We start from the raw sequence: 17989 nt of genomic DNA, 5'->3' as shown, positions 1-17989 counted from the left end.
ATTTTTAAGGCAGGATTCTTCCATTCATCGGTGCTCCGACATTGTCATCATTTTCTATTGTGTAAGCGTTACCGTCTCACAGTAACCTTTCTGCTAGTCTGAGACTTCCATTTGATTATACAAGGCGGCTTTTCTCCATTTATTTTTTCTGAGTCACGCCTAACTTCTTACCTCTATCGGTTTTCTTGCCTACTCTTAGCTATCATCCTTTCCTTGCTCGCTACTGCTCATCTCTGCAGGATCTCCTCTGAGACCCGCGCTTGAGTCCTGTCCTGTCTCTCGCTGCAGGGTTGTATTCTGTGCCTGCACAGTAACCATCTTAATGGCTTCCAAAGTTCCTAGTTCCAGTACTACTGTTGAATCCCTTTTTTCTAACTGTATGTTATTTTCCAAAACTACTAACAGCAAAACCTACAGCAAGGGAGTTAAATATTTCTGATATTTTTTCTTTTGTCACACCCTCTGTAACGTACTTCTTATCTGTGTTTTCCCTTCATAATTTTATAAATCTACGCAGGGAAATGGGAAGAAAATTGTGCTTGGGAGCAAAAAACGCATTAGACTCCCCCGTACACATGAAGCAATGTTTGAATGTACTCCCCCACTCGAGGTCTGAATCAGGGCTGCTCAGCATGCAAAGCTTCCAGTACAGCCCACTGTAGTACTGGCATAGAACCAGCGTCTTGACTGTTACACTCATCCTGCTATTCATTAAGGACATAATTAAGGAGCAAACTGTAGCCCATGTTTAGATGAATCTATAGAAAATGAACCATAAGAGGGTTAAAATAAAACATTATTGTTTTTATATATATATAGACATACACATATATTGTTCTATTTATAACAAAAGTTCTATTAAGGGGACCTGGTGAAATGAGATTTACCTGCTGTACCACTGTTACAGTATGTGGCGTACATACCTGCATACCTGTGGACAGGTGAGCAGTGTGCCGGTACCTACCATAGCAAAGCCAACGTCTGCCTTCTTCAGAGCTGGCCCGTCATTGGTCCCATCGCCAGTCACTGCCACAACCTGACGCTGCTCCACAACGGTACTGTCAATGATGCCTGAGAGGCGGGCACATAGTTAACGATAACCAAGCGCTTAATTATCCCTAAAGTAGCTGAGTGCTAATCTTTAAATACAAGACATACTGTGAAAGAGTTGTCATTAGTCTACACCAGGAATGGGCAAGTACAGCCCTTTAGGGATCCATTGTTAGCTGATTCACATTCCACCTCTGATCTTAATTGCTTACAAAATAATTATTAGGATAAGGAGTCAGGTAAAGATAGGGTGCTTGGAATATGGTGCAGGAACCTGTCCAGAGGAGAGCAACCATGTGTATTCCAGTGTTTAAGGGAATGCCCTACACTGACATTATCAGAACAGGTTACAAGGGGACCTGATACAGATATCAAAATCTTCAGAAGCTAATTTCCTCAGCATGGACAGTGAAACACAGATTAGAGGACAGATGTGGAGGAACATTTAAAACTGAGAACGGGATGTATTTCTTTACCCAAAGGGTGGAGGGAGTATGGAAAAGCTGCCCAGCCATGTCATTGAAGCTGATACCCTAACCACGTTGACACAGCCTCTGCACTGACACAGTGTTACCTCACTGTTCTTCCTTCCACAACAATTTCTGCAAACAAATGCAACCAATTGTGACCTATAGTTACCCATTACCGATTGCAACAAAACAGGGGTTGAAAGAGCAGTCGACACACCCACCTGCTCAATAGAAAGATGCATCTTATTACCTGCTCAATAGAAAATGCTTCATATTACCTGCTTAATAGAAAAATTCTTAAAATCACATCAACACTGTGTTGCAATGGTTTTCAAAACCTCTTTAAGGGATGGATGAGCTGTGCTGCTTGCCTTACCTTTAACCAGTGTGTGCTTGTCTGTCGGAGAAGATCGAGCCAAAACTCGCAGCTTCGGCCAAATCTTATCAATCCGCTCCTGTTCAATCTGATGGGGTGGGAATGGGGGGTACAAGATAATTAGAATAGCCCTCGTATATTTAGGGACATTACCAATCACGGCTTCCTAATAATCCCCATCTATAAAATTGGCTTCATTTCTCCGTTTTCCTCCCCACTTAATAGCGGATGTGTGGTGAGGGTTCTGGCGCACTATGGCTGCTGTCGCATCATCCAGGTGGGGCTGCATATTTCTGGTGCAATTAATTTACATTACCTGTAAAGCGGTTTGAGTAGAGTGTCCAGAAAAGTGCTATATAAGTGTAAGCATTTATTAATATTATTATTATTTTTCCAAAATGTACCACCAAATGAGGAGAGAACATTTTTAGTCTAGGGATTCTACAATAAAGAAAATCATAAACAATTTCATAAAATAAGACTGAGGGCTTTCTATAATAAGGTTCAAATGATCCAGCAACTGGCTTCCAAGACTGGTCAGAACAATGTTCTTTTGAGAACAAGCTTTGGGGAAGAGGAAAGCGATGGTAATATTCTTTACTCTGTATGTTTTCGTCTTCTTTCTCACTGTATGTAAGACCCCAGGAGGACTGAAATCCAATGGCGAGTTAATCAAATACACACTTAATTGGTCTTTATAAGATCTAAACATATGGAATACTAATAGGTAAATGGGAAGGTTATCACAATGGAAACAAAATACCAGGAGATGTCAGAAGACAGATTTGGGAAAGGAACAATTTGTCAAACCAATCTGATAGATTTCTAGAACAAGCAACGGTGGTAGCTATATTATATACCAAGATACATTTACATCTCCAAAAGGCTTTTGGCTAAAACTCCACATAGAATATACATTCTCAAATTGAAAGTCATGGATATCCAAGGTGTCACATGATTGGAAAGCTGGCTAATGGGCTGAAAGTCCGATGACGTATTTCAGAAATATCAATACGATACAACAAGTAAGGGAGTTTCCATATTCAAGCCACATCATCTCATCTGGCCAAATCCTAGCCTGGTTTCTGTGGCATTTAGTGGACAAGTGACGATATGACTCCCCCTCCTTCAGGACAGGACCTCCACTATATGCTGGAGGTGACCCGCACAGACAAGAGGAAGCTGTAGCCCAAGAACGGCCGAGAATTTCCAACCTTGCACACCTCCTGAGCCCCGCAACTAAGTCCCATCCCCAGATCTCACCTCTCCCTTTTCATTTCTGATTCGCCGGTTAAACTCCTTGCCCTCTAGACAAAGGAAGTCCTCGCCAGCCTGGATGATGCCACACTTGGCAGCGATGGCGCGAGCAGTGTTGATGTTGTCGCCAGTCACCATCCGCACCGTGATGCCCGCGCGCTGGCACTTCCTAATGGCCTCTGGTACCTGCCAACAAGAACACGGACCAAGAGCTGGGTTTTGATCTGGGATTATCCATCTGTAGAGGGGAAGCAAACCCTTCACTTTTATTCATGGTAGCTGTTGTCAAGGCACCTTTCTCAAACTCCATTCAGAGTGATGACTACCCAGCGAACTACCTTCAAAACCTGAAGGATTTACAATGAGCTGGAGCTATGGTAGCACTTTAAGATACATATACAGTAACTACATTACTTGTTCACCTCAATTCCTTCATTATTACTTATGGTATGTAAGAGAATGAGACCCATATTTAGTATCTTCCAGCTTCTCTAAAACTGAGCTCTGACCTCCTCTTGCCAAAAGTTTGACACCCAAGAATGCTTGTTTCTGATTCGCAGGATCTCATAGTGCTCCTTCATTTTTATTCCGGTTCGCATATTTTTTACCACATAGTACCACATAATTTAACCCATCATCTCCTGCTCCACTCCCCTCCACCTCGTATAGCTTCTCCCTTTATTTTTGCCCCTCACAGTTTTTATTTTTCAGTTCATTGATTCATAATATTGATTATTGACTCATATAGTCGATTTCTTAACTTCTCCTTCTGTTTACTCATTATTTTCTTTCAGTGATTATGATCGCAAACAAAAAGAAACTCCAGGGTACCTTGCATTGCAATTAGCACATTTTTGCTTGCTTGATTTAATCTGACAGTTTAAAAAGGGATTAAAACAGAAGATATCTAGAAATCCCATTGAGGCTGTCTGGACTGCTTCTATCGAACGGTTACCATTCACAACTAAAACCGCTGACAGGTTTGGCTCATGTACCTCTGGCCGGACAGGATCCTCTATGCCCACCACTGTGATGCAGGTCAGATCGGTGACTATCTCATTTTCGTTCTCCCACTCGGGCTCAGGGGAAGCAGGGAAGTTGCGGTAGGCGATGCAGATAGTGCGCAGGCCATCGCAAGCCATGGGTTCGATCACTTTCTTCACCATTTCGTCACGGTCGCGTGGCCGGAAGTTTCGAACCTCCCCATTGCTGTTCAGGATGCTGGAACACCTATGCAGAAGACAGGGAAAACAGGAAGGGGGGGGAAGATCCCTTAATCCCTTGAAGCCCTGTGTTTGACTGGGTTCGTGGGTTGCACATAGTGATATTCCAGTTTTCCAATTTTGGATCTGCATGGACATCATCCAAGGACCTCAGTCATGACCTGAAAGCAGTATCTGATTGAATATGCAGGCTCTGGCTTTAAGATGGTTTCTCTTAACTCTCTCCTTTACAAATAAAGTTGGGGCCTACCTATGATTTTTAGATATTTTATAGCTCCCAAGCCTGGTCCTGGAGAACCAGCTGGTTTTCATTCCAGTTGAGCTTAATCACGTAATTAAAGTCTTCAATGAACTGATAGCTTTTTTTCTACTCAAAGGTTTGGAATTTTATTTTGCTTCTGAAATGCAATAAATTGCAAAGGGATCTCCAGCATGTTTAAGACTTTGTCAAAATGAGCTTGGCCTTTTCCGGCATATGCATCACTCTTCCATCACTGCCAAGCTGGAGTAGTGGAGGCAGACAGCTAAACTGGTGGAGAGCCAAATTTTTTTATATTTCTCCAGGATCTATAATACAAAAATAAACTCTTGTGATGCCACCAGGGGCTCTGTGGTTGATGGACAGTATTATATGAAGTGTGTCCTAGACTTCACGGACCTTTTCGACTACACCAAGATTACAAAACAGGAGATCCATGACACAAAACTCCCAGAAGACGATGCACTCTGAGTAAAGCACAAGTTTGCTATCTTTCCCAGGCAATATAAGTAGAGACCAGAGAGGGATGTTGTTCTGACCTGCATCCTACTGTAGAAAACAAAAAAGACTGCAACTGCTTCACTGACGCTGGCAGCTTGTGAGTACAAACTAAAAAGCTGTTCTAATTAACCGGGGAGAGCTATGTGCACCATGGCACTAGGGCTGAGCCAAACACAAATTGTTTTAAGAAAATACAACTAGAAAAAAGAATAGCCTAAGTTAATAAATTGAAATTAGCAGATTAAAAGAAGAGAGGCACAGCCACTTGCTGCTACTAAGAGAGATAGGAAGAGAGACATGGCTGTAGAAAAAAGGAATTGCTCTGAGTTTGTAAATTGCTTACATCTTTTATTTTATGGAGTTTTTAAGGGATATCAAGAGCAAAGCCTAGAAAGACAAGGTAAAACCAAATACTGTTGGTTTTCTTACTTTTGAAAGAGCTTAAACATGAAGACAGTGACAGTTTTTTATTTTCTTTTTGTCTTTTTTTCTGTTAAAAGGAGATGTTTCTTTTTCCCACAGGGGCAGCTTCACTACCCCTCTGTATTAAAATTAATTAGTCATTATAGCAATACTTCTAGAAGCTGACTTTTTGTTTATTAAACTTTATTCTTCATTTAATAAACGTTTTTTTGTGTTAATGGTCTGAAAGTCATGGGAGTGTCTATGTTTTGAAGGCCCTGCTTCTATTCCGTCCCACAGGTGTCCACATCCCCCTGCAGCATCACACACTAGGAAATTGGTTTTTAATTATATAATGCCACTCCCAATACCCCAATGAAGCCCTCATATGTAAGAAATATACAGTGCCTTGCGAAAGTATTCGGCCCCCTTGAACTTTTCAACCTTTTGCCACATTTCAGGCTTCAAACATAAAGATATAAATTTTTTATTTTATGTGAAGAATCACCAACAAGTGGGACACAATTGTGAAGTGGAACGAAATCTATTGGATTTTTGAAACTTTTTTAACTAATAAAAAAATGAAAAGTGGGGCGTGCAAAATTATTCGGCCCCTTTACTTTCAGTGCAGCAAACTCACTCCAGAAGTTCAGCGAGGATCTCTGAATGATCCAATGTTGTCCTAAATGACTGATGGTGATAAATAGAATCCACCTGTGTGTAATCAAGTCTCTGTATAAATGCACCTGCTCTGTGATAGTCTCAAGGTTCTGTTGAAAGCGCAGAGAGCATCATGAAGACCAAGGAACACACCAGGCAGGTCCGTAATACTGTTGTGGAGAAGTTTAAAGCCGGATTTGGATACAAAAAGATTTCCCAAGCTTCAAACATCCCAAGGAGCACTGTGCAAGCGATCATCTTGAAATGGAAGGAGTATCAGACCACTGCAAATCTACCAAGACCTGGCCGTCCCTCTAAACTTTCAGCTCAGACAAGGAGAAGATTGATCAGAGATGCAGCCAAGAGGCCCATGATCACTCTGGATGAACTGCAGAGAACTACAGCTGAGGTGGGAGAGTCTGTCCATAGGACAACAATCAGTCTTACACTGCACAAATCTGGCCTTTATGGAAGAGTGGCAAGAAGAAAGCCATTTCTCAAAGATATCCATAAAAAGTCTCGTCTAAAGTTTGCCACAAGCCACCTGGGAGACACCCCAAACATGTGGAAGAAGGTGCTCTGGTCAGATGAAACCAAAATCGAACTTTTTGGCCACAATGCAAAACGATATGTTTGGCGTAAAAGCAACACAGCTCATCACCCTCAACACACCATCCCCACTGTCAAACATGGTGGTGGCAGCATCATGGTTTGGGCCTGCTTTTCTTCAGCAGGGACAGGGAAGATGGTTAAAATTGAGGGGAAGATGGATGCAGCCAAATACAGGACCATTCTGGATGAAAACCTGTTGGAGTCTGCAAGAGACCTGAAACTGGGACGGAGATTTATCTTCCAACAAGACAATGATCCCAAACACACAGCAAAATCTACAAAGGAATGGTTCACAAATAAACGTATCCAGGTGTTTGAATGGCCAAGTCAAAGTCCAGACCTGAATCCAATCGAGAATCTGTGGAAAGAGCTGAAAACTGCTGTTCACAAACGCTCTCCATCCAACCTCACTGAGCTCGAGCTGTTTTGCAAGGAAGAATGGGCAAGAATTTCAGTCTCTCGATGTGCAAAACTGATAGAGACATACCCCAAGCGACTTGCAGCTGTAATCACAGCAAAAGGTGGCTCTACAAAGTATTAACGCAAGGGGGCCAAATAATTTTGCACGCCCCACTTTTCATTTTTTTATTAGTTAAAAAAGTTTCAAAAATCCAATAGATTTCGTTCCACTTCACAATTGTGTCCCACTTCTTGGTGATTCTTCACATAAAATAAAAAATTTATATCTTTATGTTTGAAGCCTGAAATGTGGCAAAAGGTTGAAAAGTTCAAGGGGGCCGAATACTTTCGCAAGGCACTGTACTGTATGTATAGAGGTTTTCTCCCAGAAATGCATTCCATTTGGACCCATGCTAAAAATTACCTCAATTAGCACTGATTCCTACAAAGACTTTCTTTGGGATGTATCCTCAGCGCTAAGCAATACATGGCTGTACAAAGTTGGAGATTAAGGTGCATGTCATCAGATCAGTGCTGAGATGCACTGCTGTATAGTAGCACTTGATACAAAAATGCAGCAAAGGTTTGGAGAGAACATGGGGTATTACAAGTGTGATATGTGAACCATGATATCTGTATAGAATAAAGTTTGATATGTATTTTTCTCTTAGGAGATCAAAAGTTTTTTAAGATCTCTTACTTCTTCAGGAGGATCTCAGAGGCTCCCTTGCTGTAGAGCCGGAAGCTGCTGTCCGGCAAATGGACCACAGTGCTCATGGACTTGCGGACGGAATTGAAGGTATAGACCTTGTAGAGCTTGTCCTCTGGAATCTGCTCCCGCACTGCCTGGTAGTCTCTCTTCAGGTCCAGCACGAAGCCCAGCAGGGAGCACTCCGTCTTGTTCCCCACCTGCTTCGGGAGGCCACCCTCCTTGTCTGGAGGCTGGAGTGGAAAAGGAACGATTGTCAGTTTTCAGAGAGGGCTATTTAAGGTAAATGATGAAACACGGCAAAGAATGAACTTGGCTCCAATCACATTTTTCATGGAGGATGTACTGTTGCTAAGTGAGTCTCAGCTCCTAGTTCTTCTCCTCCGGCAGTGAGAGAGGACTTGCACAGACACAAAGGGTGGTAGAGAGATGGAAAAACTGGAGTAGGGGAAGGATGGGAAGTTGGTGGGAGGAGTGGGATAAGTGAGAGTTCTGGCAAAGGATGGTAGGAGCCCAAGGTGCATCTTTGATTGTCATCTTTAGCAGTGCTCCCACACTTCCTGTTTCATGGAACAGTTTAACTTATCTGACTGACTTTCTGTTGGCTGCATGAGAATGTTTAAAGCTGGAACACGCTGTGAGAGTGAAAACTAACTCTGCAATGTAACTGAAACCGTAGAAAAGGCAGACAAGAGCTCACTCACCATGATCTTCGAGGTGTAAGCGCTGTTGACTGCGATGGCACTGATCAGGAGCTCCATTGTTTTGGGGTTAATGGAGTGGGGCTCAGGGACTTCTTTGAAGTAATTGTCTCCAATATAAGTCTGTACCACTGTCATGCGGTTGGTGGTCAGGGTTCCAGTCTTGTCTGAGCAGATGGCCGTGGCATTGCCCATTGTTTCGCAGGCATCCAAGTGTCTCACCAGATTGTTGTCCTTCATCATTTTCTAGGAAATACAAAACAGGGCTCTTAATTCTATTCTGGTGTCCTGTCTGGTGCAGTATTGCAATGACTGTGCATGTTTTATTAATAAAAGAGCATTGCAAAACCCCTAATCACTCTTTCCCCTGTGGTATCTATATAAGAAAGTAACAATCCTCTTGCATAGCAGTTTGATTCACAGGAGATTTTGAAGTCTGGAGGACCTGCAGGTTGAAAAACAAAAATACAGATGAATGTACATAAATGGTATAGGTGTGGCCAATCCTGTCCCTGGAGAGCCACAGTCCAGCAAGTTTTATAGGCCACACTTCAGTTATTCATTTGAATGTCCTTGGACCAATTTCATTTTGATCCGGGACACACATGGTTTGTTCAATTAAATAATTCAGTAATCCTTAGAAATACAAACATTCATGACTTAAACTAACTAAAGTTATCAAACTTGCACATGCTCCAAGTGTTGACAAACTTGCAACATCTGCTTACTTAGCATTCTTTGACTTGACAAGACTATTGGCTTAGTGAATTATGAGGCATTTCAATATTTCTGAGTGCACGGATCCACATCAGAATAGAACTCACTTGTGAAATGCAGCTGACTTACCAAATAGACAGTAAATTATTTAACCATCAATGACACCACTATGCTGATGATGTTACAGTATGTGCCTTGACAGAAAAAACTCTCTAGGTACTTGTAATATCACAGAGGCACATGAGAAGATGGAACTTAGTCTTAAGCATTCAGAAGACCAAACATCTTCACCATCAAGTTCCATAACACTATTCCAGCACAACTGGTTATGATGAGTATTTGAGGAATTTCTCATACAGCATTTCTCACACTTTGGGAGTTGTCTTTCACAGAAGGGTAAAATTGATGAAAAAATCCAAAAAGTGCAGCCTGCAGATTTGAGGCCCACAGTGGTGCCCATAGTGCTGTCTGTGGACATGGGTGTTTAAAGGATCACGACATCAAACCTCAAACAACATCAAACATTTTCTGTATTAAGTGGGAGGACAGAAGCACCAACATCAGTGTCTTATGCCAAGCAGGTTCCACGAGCATTGAGACTACCATCATCAACCATCAGTTCTGTTGGGCCGATCATGTTGTCTGGATGTCAGATTCCAGACTTGCAAAGAAGGTTCTCTTCTCCCAGCTCAGCCAAGGCAATCACAACACAGGAGGGCAGAAGAAGCACTTCAAGGATTACATTAAAGCAAGGAAGGGCTGTGAACAGCAAACATGCAGACATGCCATGTGAGTAACAGCTTCTGGGGGTTTATGGCCCTTGACTGAAACAGATGGAGAATTAATATGTCCAGAGTGAGGGATTAAAGCGAGAGTGTCAAAGACTGGGCAACATGACTGGATTGTGCACACAAACAGATATCTCCTGCTCAACCTACTAAAGGGAGTGCGGCTCTTGTTTTGGCCTGAATGGTCACCTTCTGTATTATGGAAGATGATCGGTCATAAACTGAGAGGGACAGCCAACGGACAGCATCTGCTGGACTGTAGATCTATAAAACCAGGATTGGCTACTGCTGTACCAAGACTTCGGGATTGTTATCTGTCTTTCAGATAACAGAACCTCTATGTAAACAGGTACAATGATGTGAGATCAGTCTTGATTGAAGAGACTTTAACCCCTGAATTCAATAACAAAAACACAATTTTCATTCTTTTTGCTCTCTGTAGCCCCAGTTATCCTTAGAGATCTGAAAATCATGATGGCTGACTCCAGTAAGGATCAGACCGAGCCTGCAGTGAATCTTATTACAAAACACAATCCAGTTATGTCTGACCTTGTATAACCCTGCTTAACACTATGTGAAACAAAAAGTTATACACACTAGGAGTGTCATTCAAAATGTAATATTCCTCCAGGATTGTCCTTTTTTGAACTCCAGCAGCACCCCCAGGGCTTGACATGTAAAATTCCCTACAGACATGTTCTGTTTTAAGATATAGTAAAATAAACACAACTGAATGTTTGAATCATCACAGTCTAAGGGAGTTTTTCTTTCAACAGCTACTTCATATCATCCTGAAGTCATCAAACCTTGGCAGCTGTGAAAAGTTGTTTCTGAGAAGACTTGTTTGTTATTACGATGATGCTGTGGCTGGTGACAGAAATGGTTTTAGCTGACAAGAAGGTGACACACACTGAGCATTCCACAGCACTGTCCAGGATTGTGGTAGACAATGTCTAATCAATAAGACTATAAATTGAGGATTTGATTGCTAATGGATAGTAAAGACCCCATGGTGCTGTTGAGGTTGATCTCCAAAGACCAATTCCTTTGCTAAAATTCCAGTTCAAGCTTCAATTCAGCTTAAACCTGGAATGTCTCTGACTTCTCCCAGTTTACCTGGTCAAGTAGTTCCTTATTTGTAAATATTGCAAACTGCTCACTAACCTACAGCCAAAATATTGTTCTTGGAATCAAGCATATGATCATCATCATCATATAATCATCATCATAATCACCACAATCATCATCCCAAGGGTTACCTTGACAGAGTAGGCCAAAGAGATGGTGACAGCCAGTGGCAAACCCTCAGGAACGGCCACCACCAACACAGTGACGCCGATGATGAAGAACTTCACAAAGTACTGCACATACACAGGGGTGCACTCTGTCAGCCAGGTCCGGCCTTCGATCACAAAGGTCTGGATCACGAAGTACAGCACCAGGATGATCACCGTGATCGCAGACATCACCAGGCCTGAAGAGAGAAGGAGGGGACAAGTGTTGCGACTTTTCTGACGTGTATAAAGGCAGGAAACCTGGTGTGTACATATAGGAAGAAGGAGACGGAGTAACACAGAAATCAGGTTATCATCTCATCTCCCCCTTTTCTGCTTTAAATGTAGAATCAGAACATAATTGAATAATTAGGATTCAAACTTGTTCATACAGAAGGCTTACAAAAGATTTCAATGTTCACAAGGAGCACTAATTTTTTGGGTAAAAAAGGAAAATCATATTTTGGTTTGGTTTCTCCTTAGTTGTTTTCTGCGATCTGTTTTTGCCGAGACGGTGGCAGGATTTTAAAATCGTATTACAAATTAATTGTACAGAGTTGTTGGAATTCTCTTAAATATAATTTCTAGGGCAATTGTCTGAATACGTTTATATGCGCTATAAAATGACATAAGATAGCTAACAGTAGCTCGGACAACAGGTAGCACATCTTGTGGAAGCAAGCCACAGTTTCTGAAACAAGAACGGACAGTTAGAAAAGCAGTTCACATATGATACTCAAATTCTTATGATCATTTCTCACTTGATTGTATTATCTGTGGCAATCAGCACAAGCAATAATTATAGTATTAGTATAATTAGTATTATAGTAAAACAATTAGTATTTTACAATTCAGTGTAAGCAAATCGGGGGATCACTGGAACTGCAATAACGCTGAACATGGTAGTTCGGTATTATGTTCGCCACTGTGCACTGCAACTGCAAGTATGCTGCCACCCTTAAAGCAGACTGTACCACTCGTGGATCCAGGCCACAGCCTCCTCTCTCGGGACACTTGCCTGCTTTGCCGATCTGCACGGCCAGCTTGGTGAGCTTGCCCTGCAGCACAGACTTCTCCTTCTTGGGCACGTTGGCTTTCTTCTTCTCCCGCTCCTCCACCTCGCCTCCCTCGGCGCTCTTTAGGGGCTGCATCTCCATGGCCACCGCCCCGTCCTGTTTCTTGGCTGGACCCCGATGGAGGGGAGAGAGGAAACAACACAAAATAACGCAAATGGGTCAGACAGTCCCCGGAGGCAAGCACGTTCCCGAAATTGCTGCTCCTTTGAGAAAGAGGTCTGCTGGGCTTCTCATCTTGATCACCTCCAAGCACGCCGGGGCGAAACAGGGTTTCTTCGCGTTTAGGAGTCATGCACCTGCTGATCAGTGAAAATCACCTCCGTTTGAGAAGGAACATTTACTCATCAGATGGACTGATCTGAGATTTCCAGATCTGAGCTCCTTTCAAGACATTGCAAGTAGGGGAAATCACATTCCTTGGCAGTGATTTTCTTTGAACCTAGAGTTTTGACCGAATGTCATTCAGATAACAAGTCTACAGCTGGTGCGGCGCTAGTGAGTCTTCTCCCAGCCCCTTTCATCCAGTTCACAATGGGAGACGCCCTGGAAATCTGCATGAAATGAAACAACATGAATAGCCACTGTAGTTTAAAATAAATAGGGACCATTTACAGTGGCTTTTTTTTCCCTGTTGTTTCCTGTTCCAAAAGCTATCAAACCTCCTGCATGGGATTCCCTGATGTTTCCTGCTTGCTTTGCTCTCTCTCACAAAGGCTTCAAGCAAAAAGGGATCTTTTAAAATCTTCTGAAAAGCCTTTCAAGTATTTCAAGGGAGAGCTACACAGTGATGCAGGCCAGTGGCCAATTTATCACTAACACATTTACCAGCCATATGGTTTTTCATGGTCAGTCTTGGCTGAGGTGGGGGGTGATTCATCTCTGTAGAGCCACAGTCCAACAGCGTCTCTTGGTCATAGTTAAATATGGAGAATAAGACCATTACCTACTACAATAGGCAGTGGAAGTCCAGTAAGAACATCAGTCCTCTTTTTTTCAATTTCTGCACTTCTTTATTTTTTGAAATCACAAATTATACACGACGCCTTGCAGACCTACCAATAATTTTAAATTTCGGTTAACCACATGCAAAATTTTTTATTTTTTTCAACTCAACTTTGTTATTCAACACTGGAATAACTGAACACAGTAATACAGTACTGTATGTGAACGAGGTTGAATGTAAAAAAACACACAAAGAAGATATTCGAAGTGAAAAGTACTGATTACATACGTATTCAGACACCAACGTCAATACTTGGAGGACATACAGTAGGCTTGATAGCAATTACCCTTCTTTGTGGATACAGCTCTATCAGCTCTGCACAGTGGGATAATGTACTGTGATGGTTGCCCATTCTTCCAGTCAGAATTATTCCATGTCTGACACGTTTGTTGGCAATCATCAAACCTTTTTCTATTGGAATCAACTGGGCTGCTCCAGGACATTCACTCTCTTCCTCTCAGACCCTTCCAGTGTTCATATGGCCTTGTGTTTCATGTCATTATCTTGGTGAGATGTGAAGTTTTTACCCATTTGTAGGTTTTTGGCTTACTCCCGGAGGTTTTCCTCCAGGATGTGCCTGTACTTTGTAACCATCTATTTTCTCCTCAAGCTTCCTGGTCTCTACTTATGAGAAACATCTCCAGAACATGATGCTGACACCACCATACATGACAGCGGGGGTAGTGCTGACTGGGAAATGTGCTGTGTTTGTACAAACACTTTACATTTAGACTAGAAAGTTAATCTTTTGTTTTGTCTGGCCATAACAGATTTTTCCAGGTGTCTACAGTATATCTTATACAAGACAGAAGATTAGTCTTTGAAACTAATGGCTTGCTTTTTGCCCATTGTCTAGGCTAGCTTCATGTAGGGGTAGGTATATTACCAATCACTGTATGAGCAGTGACTCCCATCTCAGACGCAGAACTTTGCAAATCATTCAAAGTCATGGTTGTCTTTACAGCGACATCCCCAACAAGTTTTCTGCTTGCCGGGCTGCTCAGTTATTAAGAAGAGTGGCCGATTCCATGTCTTAGTGATGGGATTCACTGTAAAAGGGATAGGTAACTTCCTCCAGATTTCTACTGTATCTCTCTACTACCTCATCCCTGATTTGTATTGAAAGCTCCTGGATCTTCAGGGTGGATTTGCTGTATCATTATGTGAGCTGTGGCTTGAAACTCAATTCTAAAAGAACACACACAGATAAGTACATTTATGCTGTCAAGAAATGAAACTTTGATTACATACAGCCAGAGACCGTTGTACTGTATATGTGAATTATGGTTTGAAATTCCTATGTCTTTCTGAGGGGACTTACAGAGGTTTTTATTCTGAGTACATTGATCACATACAAAGACCATTATACTAATTTTGTGACCATTTTTTGCTGAACTGATTTAGGCTTGCCATTGCCAATGCTTGAGATACGTATGGCATTGAGAGTCTTCTTTCTTGTATATCCTTCTTGTTGATATACTTTTAACAATTTTATCTTTATCAGTTTGGAGGAGACTTTGTTGATTGCAGATACTGTAATTGAATGGGGACAATAATCTGTGCATACCAAGTTTTGTGCTGGGAGCTTTGTGGGTAACAAACACACAGTTGGCCAGTCTTTGTCTCAGTTTTCTTCTTAGCCTGCACATTACATTGAACATGTATCAGATCTATAATAAAATTGTTGAATCCCAAAGCCTATGTAAGCCACTATAATGAAAACTTTAAAAAAGACAGTCAAAGCAAATAATTTCTAATACAAATACAATGTAAATGTAAAGTTTTTGAAGTTAACTATAAAAAACAAAAAGTGTCAACAATCAGCTAAAAACTTCAATAAGAAAAAAAACTATTTGTAAAGTTATGTAAGAGACATTTATAAGGCTCACTCAGAATCAAAAGGACTGAAGGCAGTTGTGCAGTCCACATGAGTCTATAGGTACATGGCACCAGCATTTTCACCTCTGTTCAGCAACCACCACTAACAACAGTTAACACCTCACATTTTGCATAAAATTATGAATCAATAAACACTGAGTTTAAAAACAACCTTTAGCGCAAATATAGAAGCATCTCTCATGAATAGATATGTGTATTTGTTTTTACTTGGTACACACCCCCTGTCATTTATATGTACACAAATAGGGAATTTAGTTTTTAGTACTGTATACAGTATGTTGTGCATTTTTCAGTAATAGAATTGCAGTTTAAATATTGAACTACCTGTCCCGTTCCTGTTTGACAGCTTCACAACTGTAAGCTCAGACAGTACAAAAATGAGAAAGCTTTGGGGTTTTACACTCTATATAACATAATTCTGCATAGCTGATTAGAATGATATTTCTCCTTATTTTTAGTGTGGTACCATAGAAATTTCAAGTAAAACATGATCATTCTTTAACAGGACAAGTACAATTTCTTAAGTCATGTTAAAAACAGACACATCTGTCCCACATGAAAAGGAGGAGAGGCAAGCTGTCAGTTCTGATGGAGAATTTGTATATGTTCCCTGTGTGTTATATTTGCAATCTCTTTTTCTGTTGTTCTACTAAGATAGTCGTTGGTTGTACCAATTCCACCATAATAATTCCATAATAGACAAAAAGACTTCTGAAAGTCTGTTTTATGAGCAAGCAGATTAAGAACACACAAGGCCTCTTTTACTGTCTTTAGAGTGCATATTCTGACATTTCCTGTCCTTGACTGAGAGAAAGTTTTTTTGGAAAGGGAAGACTTACTCCAAAATCTCGGAGAAATAAAAAAATACTGCCAACCCAAAGAAATATTTGTCAAAGGCGAATCATGGTCTAATATTTCAGCGTACTAAAGCACAATTAAAGCAATGTAAAATCCCAGTAATATATTAGCAACAGCAAGAAACATTATTGTAAAATATAGAGGATTACCAGAGTAAACGTGCAGATATACCATGACTATTTACTAGAGTACTGTCAATGAAAGTACCTGCAACAAGAAATTTCCCCCAACTTATGGCTTGACAGGTGTTAAATTCATGCTTAAAAAAACCTGTAATGTCAATAACACAAACTGGATTCAACACCAGCGTCCATCCCAAAAGGCTAGGTTGCTTACCGGCACTTCCTTGACAAATTGTTTGTTACTTACGTGGATAATTAATTATTCCCTGAATTTGTAAGCATATTGATTAAAATGTCATCGTTTACACATCAAGAAAGGGGTCAACCACATATTACGACACAGAAGTGGGGTGAATGGAAGCACATGGTCAACTGTGAGCACAGTAGCTTCATTTGTACAGGAAGACGCAGAGTGGAAGCAAGACAAACAAATACATTTGAACAGTGTGAAATGCCTAAAGCTGACTCTGGGTTTATCAGTGCCTAGGACGTAGAACTTTAAGAGAGGGAACGTTTAATAGAGAAGAGACACTAGCTCTCACATCTAACAGCCAGGCTGACCAAGCAGACATCAATGTTATTAGTGAGGAGAACCTCATGCTATGAGCAAGTCTATTCTTTGTACTTATGGTGCATGTCACGTCCCTCAAGCAGCAGATGCAGGTGACCGCATTTAGACACAGCGCTGTGAGAAGAAACCACTGTCAGGCTAGTGCACACAGGCAAGGTTGTTAGCAGTGAGCTGGGAATTTTCGACATTCATTTAGCATTTTTCCTCTTCTCACTTTTGACCTCAGTGTACATACTGTTTATATTCATATTTCCTTCCTTCATATCTCAGTATCGTTTCCCTCTCTCTGTTTGCCTGTTCTTATTTGAGTGTGTGTGTGTGCTTTCTTTACCTTTGTTCTGACTGTTTTCCACGGCTCCATCCTGCTGTTTGCCTGTGAGAGAGGTGACAGAGACAGAGACCATATGAGACACGTCACAGACCGCACAGTGGCAGGACAGACAGAGAGAGAGGCAAAGCAACAGGGATGTGGGACGTAAGAATGGGGAGAGGGGCGGCGGAGGACAGGAGCAACAAGTCTGGCAAGAAAACGAAACAAATACTTTTACAGAACAGCAACGCGTCATTGCAATTCCTGACAGGTGGGAGGAAGTCATTACAGTACATAAAGTATTGTTGACATACCTTATACTGGCGCTTGATGCACTGCTGCTTAAAGACAGCTGGGTAACTAAAGTTCTGGAGAGTTACCAAGACCCTAAGGAACTTTGGAGAAGCAGTGAACCTGTCAGGGGTGGGATCTAAAGGAGAGTAACAGATCAGCAGGGTCTCTCGGCTGCCTGTGGTGGTTTATGTGGCCAGCCGGCGAAAACCGTGCAGTGTGAGGCACTGAGGGTAATTTCTGCTGTGGCTGTGCTCAGTCATTTCTTTCAAAAACAGGGAATGAACACAGGAGTCGGGGTGAGTCGGGCTTTCAGGTTCACATTTAGACGAGGATAAAACGGTAACATGTCCCATAGGGTTGCATGGAGAAGTGGCCTAGCTCTCCTATGCGTTGAAAGGGGGTTCACTTTCCATTCTGATTGATTGTTAAACGGTGAAAGGGGATAGATTTCCCTGAGG

The 17989-nt window shown here is 41.6% G+C and overlaps 1 protein-coding gene across 6 annotated transcripts in view; it reads right to left on the bottom strand.

Annotated features, from left to right (window-relative positions):
* atp2b3b (ATPase plasma membrane Ca2+ transporting 3b) overlaps positions 1–17989 on the bottom strand; it is a 134051-nt gene that overhangs the window by 28926 nt on the left and 87136 nt on the right. For 4 of the 6 annotated variants that reach the window (XM_088627047.1, XM_088627049.1, XM_088627051.1 and 1 more), the window contains 9 exons: positions 17259–17300; positions 12417–12581; positions 11384–11598; positions 8623–8865; positions 7910–8151; positions 4149–4383; positions 3160–3339; positions 1897–1984; positions 965–1071 (listed from right to left, as the gene is read on the bottom strand). In XM_088627047.1, coding sequence (XP_088483173.1) covers positions 965–1071; positions 1897–1984; positions 3160–3339; positions 4149–4383; positions 7910–8151; positions 8623–8865; positions 11384–11598; positions 12417–12581; positions 17259–17300 — 1517 coding nt within the window. The remainder of the gene's footprint in view (positions 1–964; positions 1072–1896; positions 1985–3159; positions 3340–4148; positions 4384–7909; positions 8152–8622; positions 8866–11383; positions 11599–12416; positions 12582–17258; positions 17301–17989) is intronic. The other 2 variants (XM_088627050.1, XM_088627053.1) reach the window with 1 other exon arrangement.

Source organism: Lepisosteus platostomus, chromosome 3 (assembly GCF_059453375.1).
Source record: "Lepisosteus platostomus isolate fLepPlt1 chromosome 3, fLepPlt1.hap1, whole genome shotgun sequence".
Classification (NCBI taxonomy): Eukaryota; Metazoa; Chordata; class Actinopteri; order Semionotiformes; family Lepisosteidae; genus Lepisosteus; species Lepisosteus platostomus.
This window is presented reverse-complemented; position numbering and strand designations above follow the sequence as displayed.